At 37.4% G+C, this 13,201-nt stretch overlaps 1 protein-coding gene across 2 annotated transcripts in view; it reads left to right on the forward strand.

Moving 5' to 3' along the window:
* edil3a (EGF-like repeats and discoidin I-like domains 3a) overlaps window positions 1–13,201 on the forward strand; it is a 186,401-nt gene that overhangs the window by 104,053 nt on the left and 69,147 nt on the right. For both annotated transcript variants that reach the window (XM_084414303.1, XM_084414304.1), the window contains one exon: window positions 5,038–5,151. In XM_084414303.1, coding sequence (XP_084270429.1) covers window positions 5,038–5,151 — 114 coding nt within the window. The remainder of the gene's footprint in view (window positions 1–5,037; window positions 5,152–13,201) is intronic.

Below are 13,201 nucleotides of genomic sequence, written 5' to 3' on the forward strand. Positions count from 1 at the left end.
TGCACATGTAAATACAAGTGTTCAAAAATGAAGTTTCCCTTAAGGGATTACATCATCATGATTAAATGTATGATCATTTTTTTGTACGCAGTGACAGTACTACCAGTAAACTTCATATTATTCTGTATGATCATTCCTTACATGAATTCTGGAGCAGTGTGAGTTTTATAATATTTATAATCATATTTCTTTCCATATCCCTCGGGTCTCAGAGTAGCACAGCGCACATGAGAGTGTTTGGTCAGCGAGCAGGAGTTCATTGACTCTGATGGCTTCTAGTTGAGGGATCTTGATGTCAGGTATGGCAGAGTTTTGTTTACCTGACCTTGAGCCTCTCAGTGTCTGTGTCTCCCCGACTGTGTGGATTAGCTACTCTGCCCCTGAGGTAATCCTCTCTCTCTCGCTCTCCCGCACGCGCTCTGACAGGCGTACGCACACACACTCTCGCCCTCCCCAACAATCTCACACTCACACACAACAGATTTAATTGCCCCTCACTGATCTAAAGTCTCAGTCCTTAAGCTCAGTCCAGGGTGGCTACACCATCTCAAAAGGACCTCCACTCTTGCCAGGTCGGCTTTGTCTTCATGTACACCTCAAGTGCCAAATGCCACCTGATCATTTGTCTCCAATGGTTCTGTGAACAAAATAAAAAAATAAAAAAATTAAAAAAGGAGTTCTTCCAATAAAGAAGGAGCTGAGACAATTCTGTCATTACATGCCCAATGCAGGTGCAAGGTCTAATTGTAGCAAATTACAGTGAATGTGCAGTGCAAACCACAGTGCGACGCACCATCACCACAACCCACGACCCCGTGCTCATTTGAGCGAACGATAAAGCTTTCAATACTTTCTGCTGAGAGAGAAGGTACCATAATTCAAGTGTTTTTTGAAGATCCTCTGCTATTGAAAGGTTAAATGAGTGTATTGTATGGTCACAGAACACTTATGTAATGATCTGAATTGAACTAAATGCACTAAATCCACATTCACAACACTCATTTACTATACTGGTATGTCTGAAATTTTTTCATAGCTTGTGCTTTGCTACTTGTCAGAGAGCATTTCATCCAAATTGTCATTCAAAAGCAGCTTGCATACTTTGGTGGAACGGTTCTTCTTGAACAGTGTAACTAAACATTAGACTACTGTGAATGTGCATTTATGACAAAAATGGCACCTGTAAATTTCTCTTTACATTATGTATAACTTACAACAGTTAGGCTACTGTTTATTTCATGTGATCTGCTTCCAGTTAAATTTTTTTTTATACCACTACTACCATTACTACTACTACTACTACTACTACTAATAATAATTATTATAAAAATTATTAGTAGTAGTAGTATATATTTTAATTTGATCAGTTTTTCTCTGCCTTTAAAACTGAACAGTATTTTTGTTACCCCATTTTTTCTAAAACTACGGGTTTTTCGCGGGTCACGGCCCACCATTATGAGAAACAACTGGTCTAATGAATCTATCCTCACTTGGTGGGACATGTTTCTGAACCCAAATGGGCAGCATTGATGTGTAAACTTGTGTATAGTTATTTTTTTCATGTTTGGGGTTTATGAAATTATGTCAGAAAGCTCTTTTCAGCTTGCAAAACAAGTTTTGAGTTTTTTTTTTTTTTTTGAGAAATATGTTTTCAAATTAGGCTGAACTCTATACAAAGATTAAGGAAAATGTGATTCCTCATGATGAACCCTTTAACGAATCAATAGATTTGTGAAATATAAAAGCAAACATTAGCACCTAATTTTGATTTTGAAGTAGCTATTAACTTAATGATAATTTGCCCTTGTCGTTGTCAGCAGTGTGCTCTCAGGTCTTTGTTTGTCAAGTTAATGATCGTTAATGAGAGCGTTAAACCTCGCTCACTTGAATTAATTAAAACATAATCCTTGTGATTGTGACAATCTCCTGCTATGACGATGGCACTGTGTCTGACAAGGGCTTGTTTGTGCACCCATGCTAATAAAGCACTTGTTTGGAGAGGAGTGCTTAAAGCATAGTTTTCTAATTAGAAGTTGCATGGTCATTAAGATGTGTGAAGTAATGAAGTAATTGTTGTGCATTTGGTTTTTCATCACAAGTGGTGCAGATTTTTTAGATAAACAAGAATGCATAACAAGTGTTGTTTTTTTTTTTGTTTTTTTTTTAAGTCAGATCTACTGCATACTGCATTTTTTGGTGTGTTTTAAAGGGCAACCAGTTATTGGCACTACTAAAATTGTAATTCATAGGAGCACAAATTAAGTTCATGTATGTTACATGAGCATTGGCTCTGACTTTGTTGGAAGGCTATATTCATCTCAAGCCAAAACCTAGATCAGAAAAACATTTAGGGATTTATTTTACATATGCATTCAATGTCCGAAAATACCAGCTGGATGTTAAGTCTTTGATTTATTAAGGCCAGATAAGTTAAGCAAATCAAGGCTGCTGTTGAATGGAAGCTTATCCTCCAAACATCAAAGCTAAGTCCTATATATATATATATATATATATATATATATATATATATATATATATAAATCATCCTAGATGGTGTTTTTTAGGAAAACATTATTATTATTTTTTTATTATTATTATTTATTATTATTATTATGTTCTGTGAGGGCAGAAGGTAGGGTTAGGGGATATAATTTACAGTTTGTACAGAATAATAATCATTGTCTATGGAAAGTCCTGATGTGTATTTGCCACACACACAAAAAAAAAAAATATATATATATATATGTGTGTGTGAAAAAAAAAGTCATACAGGTTAGCAATAAGGATGAGCAAGTGATGACAGAGTTTCCTTAAAGAGAGAACTCTTTACCATCCAAAAAAGTTACACACTCTAACTTCATTCTTTGGCCAGACACACATGAGCCTTGTCTCCTGCCATTTGGTTTTAAGAGTTAAGGGTTTCCCTAGACCACACGGCTAGATTATTACGACTGCTCTTTTTCAGAAAGCGGCTGTCTATATCCTGTTAGTCTAACCACAGAGGAATAAAGACAGAGGTGTGCTTTTCATCAGGCTAATTTATGGTGAGGCCTCAGGATGATGGGGTTGAATTTCAATGTCTCACTTCTGTGTGCACGCTGCGGTAGATGCTAAAGTGATGACCCCCATCACTGGTGGGCTCAATATGTCTTGAAACAGATCCCATCTTTTCCTGTGTGGATTTCAGTTTCTCTTCAGTAGGAGGTTGCAGCTCTGAGAAGCTCATGATATGCATAGGTATATAGTAGCTTATCATGTGTTAGTGTAAACATATATTATCAAAAGAAAAGGTTGCATTACCAACAAAACAGCGTTCAGTGTTCAGCAAGAGATTTGTGTAGGGTTTTTACATTTATTTACATTGGCATTTGCATTTATATTGATTTTCTTGCCGGTTTCTATAACAGGAAGTTAACAGTACAAATTGCTTATTGGAATTAATTTTACCATTGTTGATCCTAACCTCAGGATTCTCCAAGGCTGCTGTTCCTTTTTAAGTATACTTTATGAATATAAGCTTACAATAAATACATTCGGAGATGCGTGGGACCTGGACTCACATGTAGGCGAAACAAGTTTTAATCCAACTTGGATCATCTCCCAATCCCACAATCCCCTTCTATACATTGTCTCTGCCGTGCTTCCAAAGATCCATGGAAAAACCTGCAAAATATATATGTTCAAATATGGAAAAGCCATGGAAATATCTATAGTGAATGTAATTTTGCTCAATGAAATGTTTAATCAGTGTGTGTGTGTGTTTGTGTGCGCGCAAGTTTTTCTATCTCTGTGGGGACTTCAACCTGGATGCACACTGCGGCAAGCAGGACGAGTCCTAGGGCCGTGAGAATGCGGCAACTGGTTTGGCGCGCAGGTGACGCTCGTTATCAATCTCGCCATCGGCCTCGTTCCGTTCTCACGGCCCTCGGCCTCGCCCTGCTTGCCACACACACAGACTAATTGGGACTCGTGTCACCGTGGGGACCTAAATTGAGGTCCACACGAGGAAACAAGCTTATAAATCATACAGAATGAGTTTGGAAAAAGTAAAAATGCAGAAAGTTTTCTGTGACGAGTAGGTGTGTGTTCAAATGTTTAAAAAAAAAAAAAAAAAAACTATTTTTGTGGTAAGACCACATTAAATTGATTAACGGAGACAGTAAACATTTCTAATCAAATAAATGCTGTTCTTTTGAACTTTCTATTCATCAAATAATCTTTAAAAAAAAGTGTCAGTTCCCACAGAAATATTAATATTGATAATAATAAGATAATGATTAAAAATACTAAGAAATCATTATTGAGCACCAATTAGCATACAGTAGTGTAAATCTACAGAATGAAGTGTAATTTGAAGGAGGCCCATGTAGCTGAAATAATTTTTAGTCAGATTTTACCAGGCAATATTTTCACTGACTCTTAATGTTCCATAGTACTTCTTGTACTCATTCATTTTGTTGCCTCTATTTATTTTCAAAACAGGGAAATAAAATACACAATAAAGAGTGTGTTTGCGTGTGTGTGTAATTATCTACAGAATGTGTAGTCTTTTTCCACAAGTCCTGTATGGGTCAAAAAGTAAGAATCATGTCCCTGTGTCACTCCTCCTTATTACAAAAAAGTAACGTTGTAAAATGTTTTCTCAATGACAAATAATCGACTATAGCTTAAAATAAACTGTTTTATACCATGTAAATAATGGATGTCTTTGTGCATTCCTGCAATTGCTGTTTTAATATCCATTTATTTTGTCTGTTTCAAATCCAACACTGTTTTGTATTCAAATTCATTCTCGAATTCATCAAGGACTTGCTAGGGAGAGGGTGTTATTGCTTTATATTCGATAGTCACCATTTTTAATCACTATAATTTGATTATTTGGCTGGAATGTTCTTCTCAGCTATGAGAACCAAATATCAAATAACAAACAGTACAAACCCAATAAATGGCATATACCAGTGCATTTGAATGAGAGACATTCCAGTAATTGCCTTTAAGCCTAATATAAACGATTCTGGTTTCCTTTTTTTTCTGCAGATGTTAATGAATGCGAAAGAAGCCCCTGTAGAAATGGAGGGATCTGCACCGATCTTGTTGCGAACTATACATGTGAATGCCCAGGAGAATATATGGGAAGAAACTGCCAGTACAGTAAGTTCATGTTCTTGTTTTTATGGATGCTTCTTTCCCTATCCCATTTCTTCTCCCTCAGTCCATCCAGTGGGCTTTGTATTAAGTGAATTTTGTGACAGTTCAGAGCATCTGTTTCACCGGGTCCATGGAGAAGCATGCAAGAGCAGCGGAGAACAGACAGTTATGCCCACACACACAAGACACATTGTGGCAGGGTGAACAGAGACGGGCACGGTGGGTGTGGTGCCATGCCTCGGAGAGGGATTTATTGAAATAAAACGAACATGAACTATTAAAAAGAGATTATTGGAAATATTGTTACATAATGAAAAGTGGCGAGATGTTTTAGCACCTTTTTCCGGACCTGACATGGCTCAAACTCCCAAAAGTTAACTTACCCAATTTCTTCCTAAAACTGCGTGTATGAGGGAAGAGACTGAGGCATGCTCGGCAAGTAAAGGCAACAGTGATTGAGTGAACATGGTGGTTTTACATAAGCCACACTCCTCTCACACTATGCAAACTGGAATCATATGTCATTAAACCATCTTTTTTACTTCTGTAGTCAATGCTTGATGTACCAGGCTGATATATTTAACATAAGCTCTATAAAAGAACCGAAACACTTTGATTTAGGTGTGATCAAACACTTTGAATTTCATCACCTTTCATCACCATTTTAGCTGTATTATGTAAAACATTTATATTGCTGCTTCTGTTTTTTTGTGTTTTTATATATATATAAATGGCCAATGAGACCAATAGAAAGATGCAGACAGAAGGAGTGGGACTGATATTTTTAGAGAGAGAGAGAGAGAGAGAGAGAGAGAGAGAGAGAGAGAGAGAAAGACAGAGAGAGAGAGAGAGAGAGAGAGAGAGAGTGTCATTTGTTCACACTAGATATGCTTTATCACCATGAATCAAAAGGGATATTACCTTTCTCTGAGTTATTTGAGATATCTCAAGACATTTATTAAATAGAGACAAACACCTCTGTCATTCTTGTCACGGTTATTACTTTAAACACCAGTATTTTTATAGAGGATATGCATTGACGTTACTTTCCCGCCGGAACACGCCCCCTCAGCCGGACTGCTGCGTGACTGGATTTAATAGGGAAAACTGAGTAAAACAAACGATTATCATTTTAAACTAAAGGTTGGTCTTGATATAGTGTTCCTTACAACTTACCACAGATCCAGTGATCCATGGATATTGACATTCAACCAGGAATCGTGTTTCCTGACATATGTGTCTGATTTCGACGCGGGGGAAATACATACAGCAAATTTGCCTGTGAGTGTGAACGCTTTATATAAATACCATACAGATAGGTTTAAATCCGGGTAATCACTTATATCAATGTTATATAGGCTATATCATCATATCATCCAGCCCTAAAACTTGTATAGTTTTTTGTCAGTGTTTATTTAAAAACATTCAATTATGCAGAATATAATATGGTAAATATTTAATCGATAAGTTGTCAATACAACATATAACAATACAATATATAGGGCATGATTTTACCCCTAAATTCAGCATATTGACACAAAATGATAACTGCAAATCCACCTTTTGCTGCCTTAAGTCCAGGTGTTTCTTATGAATTGCAGTGATCCATTCGCTTCTCTGTTCATAGCTTTCGGCAGTTTGTAAAAATATACCTCAGATTTCATGTCAATCTCAAAGCTCTTTCCGGTTTTAAATGTGTTTTGTATGTTTTTCGCGGCATTCACACTGAAAACCAATGCTGCCGCTCAGTCTTTCTGCCACTCAGTGGGCGTAACCACAGTTACTCCGGCCGACGGTGACTTCACGTGCATACCCACTATACCAGCTGTCAACATAACGATCAATTATATATATATATATTGTTTTTTTTTGTTTTTTTTTGACAAAACACAGTCACAATTATTGGTACCCCTAGAAACTCAAAACTCTTATGCTGCGTTCACACCAAACGCGAATATGCGTCTAAATTCGCGCCTGCCTCGTCTAGTTATACGCGTGACCACTTTGTGTTCATTTGCGCGTCAAGAGTGAAATTGACCGCGTAAAAACAAAAGTTTGAAGCGAAATTTACGCATGTCACGCGCTTCAGAGGCGAAATCCGGAGGCGAAAGTTTCGAAACCCGTTGGCGGCCATCTTTTTTAGATGTTTATCGAGCATTAGCATTAGCATTAATCGAGAGAGTCACCGCTCGTATATGCTCTGGAGAGCAGAAACAGCTGCGTAGGGGACATTGTCGCTGTACTCGGGTCCACCAGACCCTCCGGAGGGTTTCATGAGTTTCACAATTTGCTCCAGGAGCTAGCTTTGGTGGACCTAACGGTGAGGACGCTGACGAGGACAGCGTTGGCCGTATAAGGCCTCGGCCTCGAGTGGTCGCTGCCTGACGAGCCCGCGCTGTACAGCCCGGCGCGAGGTTCACCCTCGCCCGCACCCACCCTAATTTGTCATTTATTTTTGTTTTGATAATAAATGGAGCCAGCCTCCAAAAGTGAAACCTGTCCTGTGATTTTAGCTTTTTGTTTGTATACACTAAATTGTGTTTGTTGTCTTTACATTAGATTAATAATGTTTCATATAATCTAGAATAGATATGGAATAAATAGGCTAGCATTCAATACAAAATGAGTATCTCTCATATATTGAAATCGAGTTTTTATGTGAAAGATTTGCTTTGTTGTGCATTTTAGTCATATTACAAACATAAAATAACATTATAAACTGTCACTTCACCACGTGACAGCAGCAAGCAGGCTCCTGATTGGTTAACGCGGCGCGAATTGACCCAGAAGTTCAGATTTTTCAACTCGGGCGGCAGACGCGAATTTGCGTCAAACGCGTGAATGCACAAAAAGCACTAATAAAATCATTTGCGCGTAAAGCCCAATTTATACTTCTGCGTCGAACTTACGCCGTAGCTACGTCGTAGGCTGTGTGTAGCGCGCGTACCCTTCGGCGTAACCTGACTTGCACCTCTCCAAAAATGTAACAACGCGTCAACTCTACGCGGACGCAAGCGCTGTGATTGGTCTGCTTGGACCGCTCCCTCGGGTTTCACATGCTCCCTCTGCGCGCGTGAACGCGGACAACGACGCAGAAGTATAAATGAAAACCAACACGTTGCCTACAGCGTAGAGGCTCCGGCGTAGGTCCGACGCAGAAGTATAAATCAGCCTTAACACGCTTAACGCGCCAGACGCTCAATACGCGCGAATGAGGCGTATTCGCGTCTACCGCGCCGCGCTCTACGCCTCATTCGCGCCGCAGGAATTTTTTATATGAAAAATAAAAAATTTTAACATTGAAATCACTCGCGCCTGACGCGCTATTCGCGTCCGGTGTGAACGCACCATAAGTAGTAAAATAAAAGTATATAAATACAAGTATATTCCCATTCATATTTACAATTTTTAGCATACCAGGGTGAAACATAGTTTCATATTAATATATTAATTAATATAGTTCTGATGTGCAAAAGATTGTTGAGCTTCACAAAATAGACAGTGGCTGTAAGAAAATAGCTAAAGCATTGAAAATTCCCATTTCCACCATCAGGGCAATAATTAAGAAGTTCCAATCAACTAAAGATGTTACGAAATCTGCCTGGAAGAGAGCGTGTATCTGTGGCAATACTTTTGCAAAATGCTAAATACATTGCGTTGTGCACGTTCCGTGACAGTTTCAAAGAGAAATGTCCAGTGAGTGGTGCTAAAAGCGTGTTTAGTTTTTTTCAGAACAGATGAACGTGTATACCGTATGTAAACATTTTATTACATTGGAGTTTGTACGGATCACAGTTCTGAATTAAAATGCGCTAGAGTGGCGCTAAAAGCTCAATGCTCCATTTTAAAATAACGTACACCTACACTAAACCCTAAACCTACCCGATTGTGTTAACAAAAGCAAATGTGACATAAAAACACAATCGTAATCATGGCATTTTAGCTTGTTTTTAAACTCTTGTCTTTGAGCTCTTTTATCGTGACTCATCTTCCACGGGATTCGTACCCGAGGTCTCTGCATCACAAGTGCAATTCTGTACCAGTTGAGCTACCTAGCAAGTTTACTATGTCAATAGAACATATGGACCTGGTTAATGATGCAAACTCCAAAATATATTAGTTTACAAATCATACACTATGGTAAAAAAAAAAGTGCTTTGAAGTCATAAAATACTTGTACAATGAGCCAAGTTAAAACAAGTCTTTATTAATCCATAATCTGCCCCTGTAATCATAATAGTGTGTGAAAATGATTAAAAGTGCTTGCTGTTTTACTCTTGGAAACTGCAGTAATACGTATTTTGCATTTTGCAAAAATTTGCCACAGGTACTTTTTTCCAGTGTGCCTGTACTGCTATATTGTCTTAATGGTCAAAGAATCTCCAAGCATCACAGCTATAGAATTGCAGAAATTTGATAAGTCTCTGGGTCTGAAAGCCTCAGAAAAAAATATCAGTACCTACATCTCCACAAGTTGTGTGGGAGGGTTCCAAGAAAAATCTGCTTTCATCTATAAACAAACTCTAGAATATTCAGTTCAGACACTACTGACAAACAGGGATGAAAAGTACCCCATTCGCACAGTTAAAAATAATGCTGTATATTGAATGTTGTGGGCCTATTTTTCTGCTGGAGGTCCTGGACATCTTGTTCAGATACATGGCTTCACGGATTCTATCAAATACCAACAGATACAAAATCGAAACCTAATCCCCTCTGCTAGAAATCTTATAATGGCCCGTGGTTGGATCTTCCATCATGACAATGATCTAAAACAAACATCAAAATCAACACAAAAATCGGTCACTGGGCACACAATGAAGTTTCTGACATGGCCATCCCAGTTCCCATGACCTGAACCCTATAGAAAACTGAAGAGAAGAAGCACCAACATGGACCTGGGAATCGGAAGGATCTAGAGAGATTCTGTATGGAGGAATTGTCTCTGATCTCTTGTCAGTTGTTCTCCAAACTCATCAGGGATTATAGAAGAAGACTCAGAGCTGTTATCTTGGCAAATAGAGAAAGTTTCCCCTATTTTAAAATCTTTTACTTTAATAAAAAAGTTAGATTTTTGTGATTTGTTTTGGAATAAAAGATCAAGCAATGCAGATTTATTTTCACAGGCTTTTTTTTGTTCATATTTACCAAGGGTGCCAATAATTCTGACTATCACTGTGTGTATATAAACAATTAAAATTATCGGGCTGTAAGTTTAATGCATTCATTTGGTGTGACTAATTATATATATATATATATAAAACGCAATTAATTATTCAATTGGTTTTGTGTTAAAAACAGCACAACATAATGGAAGAGAATGCTTTCATCTGCAATAGTGAAGTCATTTTCAATGATCTTGTTTGCTCTTCTTTTTATATGTGCACAACAATACACAAATTAACAAATAGTTTGTGCATGGATAAATTTCATTTGAGGGCTTTTTTTCTGCGAAAATGTATTCATTGGATTAACTGTGATTAATTTGATTAATCAGGATATTTTCATTAATCCAATTAAAAATTGTATTGATTGAAAGCCCTGATAATAGCTCCCACACAAACACGGGTAGAAAGAAATGCTCTTCCAAACTAAGCCCAAGAAGATGTGTCACAACCTTCCTAGAATGAGTTTGACCAAAGCCCTGTCAGAAAGCCTTCACTCACGTCTTCCCACACTGCTAAAATCGATTGCTGCTAAATTCCCCCAGTCGTTTGACTGACAGTCTCGCTCTATTCATTTCACCTTTTTGTCATGTTGAATCACTGCCACCTCCTTTGCTTTATTATGTGTGGCAAGCTGGCGCACTGCAAATCATTTGCATGTTGAAAGTTTAAGGTTCTCCTCACTCACTCAATCTCTGTCTCTCTCTTTATATTAGGAATGATGTAACCATGTAACTACTTCTTGACAGTAATAATAAAATAAAGAAACAAATAAATCTATTCATTCAAAACCAACCGCACAGGCTCAAAACGAGTATTTGGTCAAATAAAAGTCATTTATTTGTCGTTTCTTAGTTTTTTTTTTTTTTTTTTTTTGCCACTTACAGTAGTTCTATTTGATGTTAAATTATCTATTTCACTGAAATGTCTTTAAAAATGTGGCTTAATTGTCCAAGTACTTTTTGGGGCAAGTGTATATTGGGAGTCATCATAAATCACAAGGCAAATTCTGTATTGTTTTAAGAATGGATTGCATATAGAATTTGCATATTGGCTTTGCACACATGGTCAAACTGCATGTTCCTGCACAAGAAAGTTTCTTTTGCATATAGGCCTAGCTGTGAATAAGCAGAATTTCAATGAAATAGTTTCCTATATTGACAGGATTTCTCACTATTTAAAATGACAAAGCATGCAGCTCCCAGCATGTCATCATGCCATACTGATTATCATGGACAGCTGCTATTGGCTCAAGTGTTGAAGGCATTAACTGAAGTCTGCAGAAGCGGTTTCCCACTGAGAGAAAAGTTCTCCCAGTTTGCTTTGACATTTACTTGAGCGCTTGCTTGTACAACACATCTGACATGAATATGTTGTTTGCATGTTTTCAGTTGCCCCCATGTTGACAAAGTTCCTGTGTAAATTGATGGTTACACATTTGTTGTACAAAGTGGCCTTTGCTTTAAATGCTTTGAATGTTTTGAGCAACTTGACTTGTTAAAAACGAAAAACAGAACTTGGTTTTATCCTTTCTATAAACAAATCAATAGACCATTTAATTAAATTAAGCGGATTTAAATAATCTCATATCATAATATGTTTTTGCTATTAAATTAAATAAAAAGTGCATTATTTATTTATTTATTTATTTATGGAAAATGGCTGTGATTATACCTTGTAAGACTGCTGATTTGTCCAGTGTGCAACTTCAAATAATGAATTCAAACATATATATATATTTTTTTTAAATATATTTTTTGTATATCTCTGTTCACAATGCATATCATCAATACAAATGTGTACAAAAGGAAATCCAGTCAGAACAATGTCTTGGTAAGAGGCTTGGGAAAAATTGTTTCCAAAATGTAGGAAATTTATAAGAAAATCTAACTTCTTAAGTCCGAAATTATCGCATGCGTTTTTTCGCTTTTGTGATTCGGTGGCTCTGAATTGTCAAAACACCATTCAAAATGCTTGCTACGGATGCGAAAAACGCAGAAAATCGAACCTGATTCGTTTATTTTTTTTGACGGACGAAAGTTTCGGAGGCAGTGTTTGACGTGATTCGGAGGCGTGATTGACATAACGTGAGGTCGTATTTATTTTTTAACGTGCGAAAATTTACGACACGAATTTCGGACTCAGTGTGCAAGGGCCTTTAGATGGACTGTTGATTATTTAGTTCTATATGCAAGAAATGCATTTCTTGAAATGAAGTCCCCTCGCCACATCCCAGCCCTGGTCCATAATAAGTATGGAATAACTGATGATGGGCCGTTGAATTATTAGAAAACACCCAAGGTGGTAATGCAGCCAGAGACTGTAAGGACATTTGAAATGACTGAAATAATTTGATGCCTGGAACATTCCTGGAAAATAACTGCACAACTTAGAATGTCGGTCAGCCAATCAGAATCAAGCATTCAACAGCCCTGTAGTATTTATTAAATACTATGCAATACTACATTGTGTATGTTAACATGGGCAATTAATGTGGAAAAATGAAATGCATTCATCTTAATTGCATTTCTTTCAATTTAGAATTGAAATAGAATTTTGCACCCTATTTTGTGAACTCAGTAACTGAACTGGAATTTAAAATGAGGCACAACTTTTAAAATTAGGGGCACAACTGTACTTGAAAACTAGTTTTCAAATGCATGTCAATCCCTGAAATATGATAAATGAATACAATAATACAGTGGTTCTCAACTCCAGTCCTCAGGACCCGCTGCTCTGCACATTTTGTATGTCTCTCTTATCTGACACACTCAGTTCAGTTCATGGAGTCTCTCCTAATGAGCTGATGATCGGATTCAGGCATGGGCGTCGGAACCATTGTATATGGGTGGGACCGGACCCACCCACTTTTTAAGATCAATGATATT

The sequence above is a fragment of the Rutilus rutilus genome (assembly GCF_951802725.1).
Source record: "Rutilus rutilus genome assembly, chromosome: 7".
Classification (NCBI taxonomy): Eukaryota; Metazoa; Chordata; class Actinopteri; order Cypriniformes; family Leuciscidae; genus Rutilus; species Rutilus rutilus.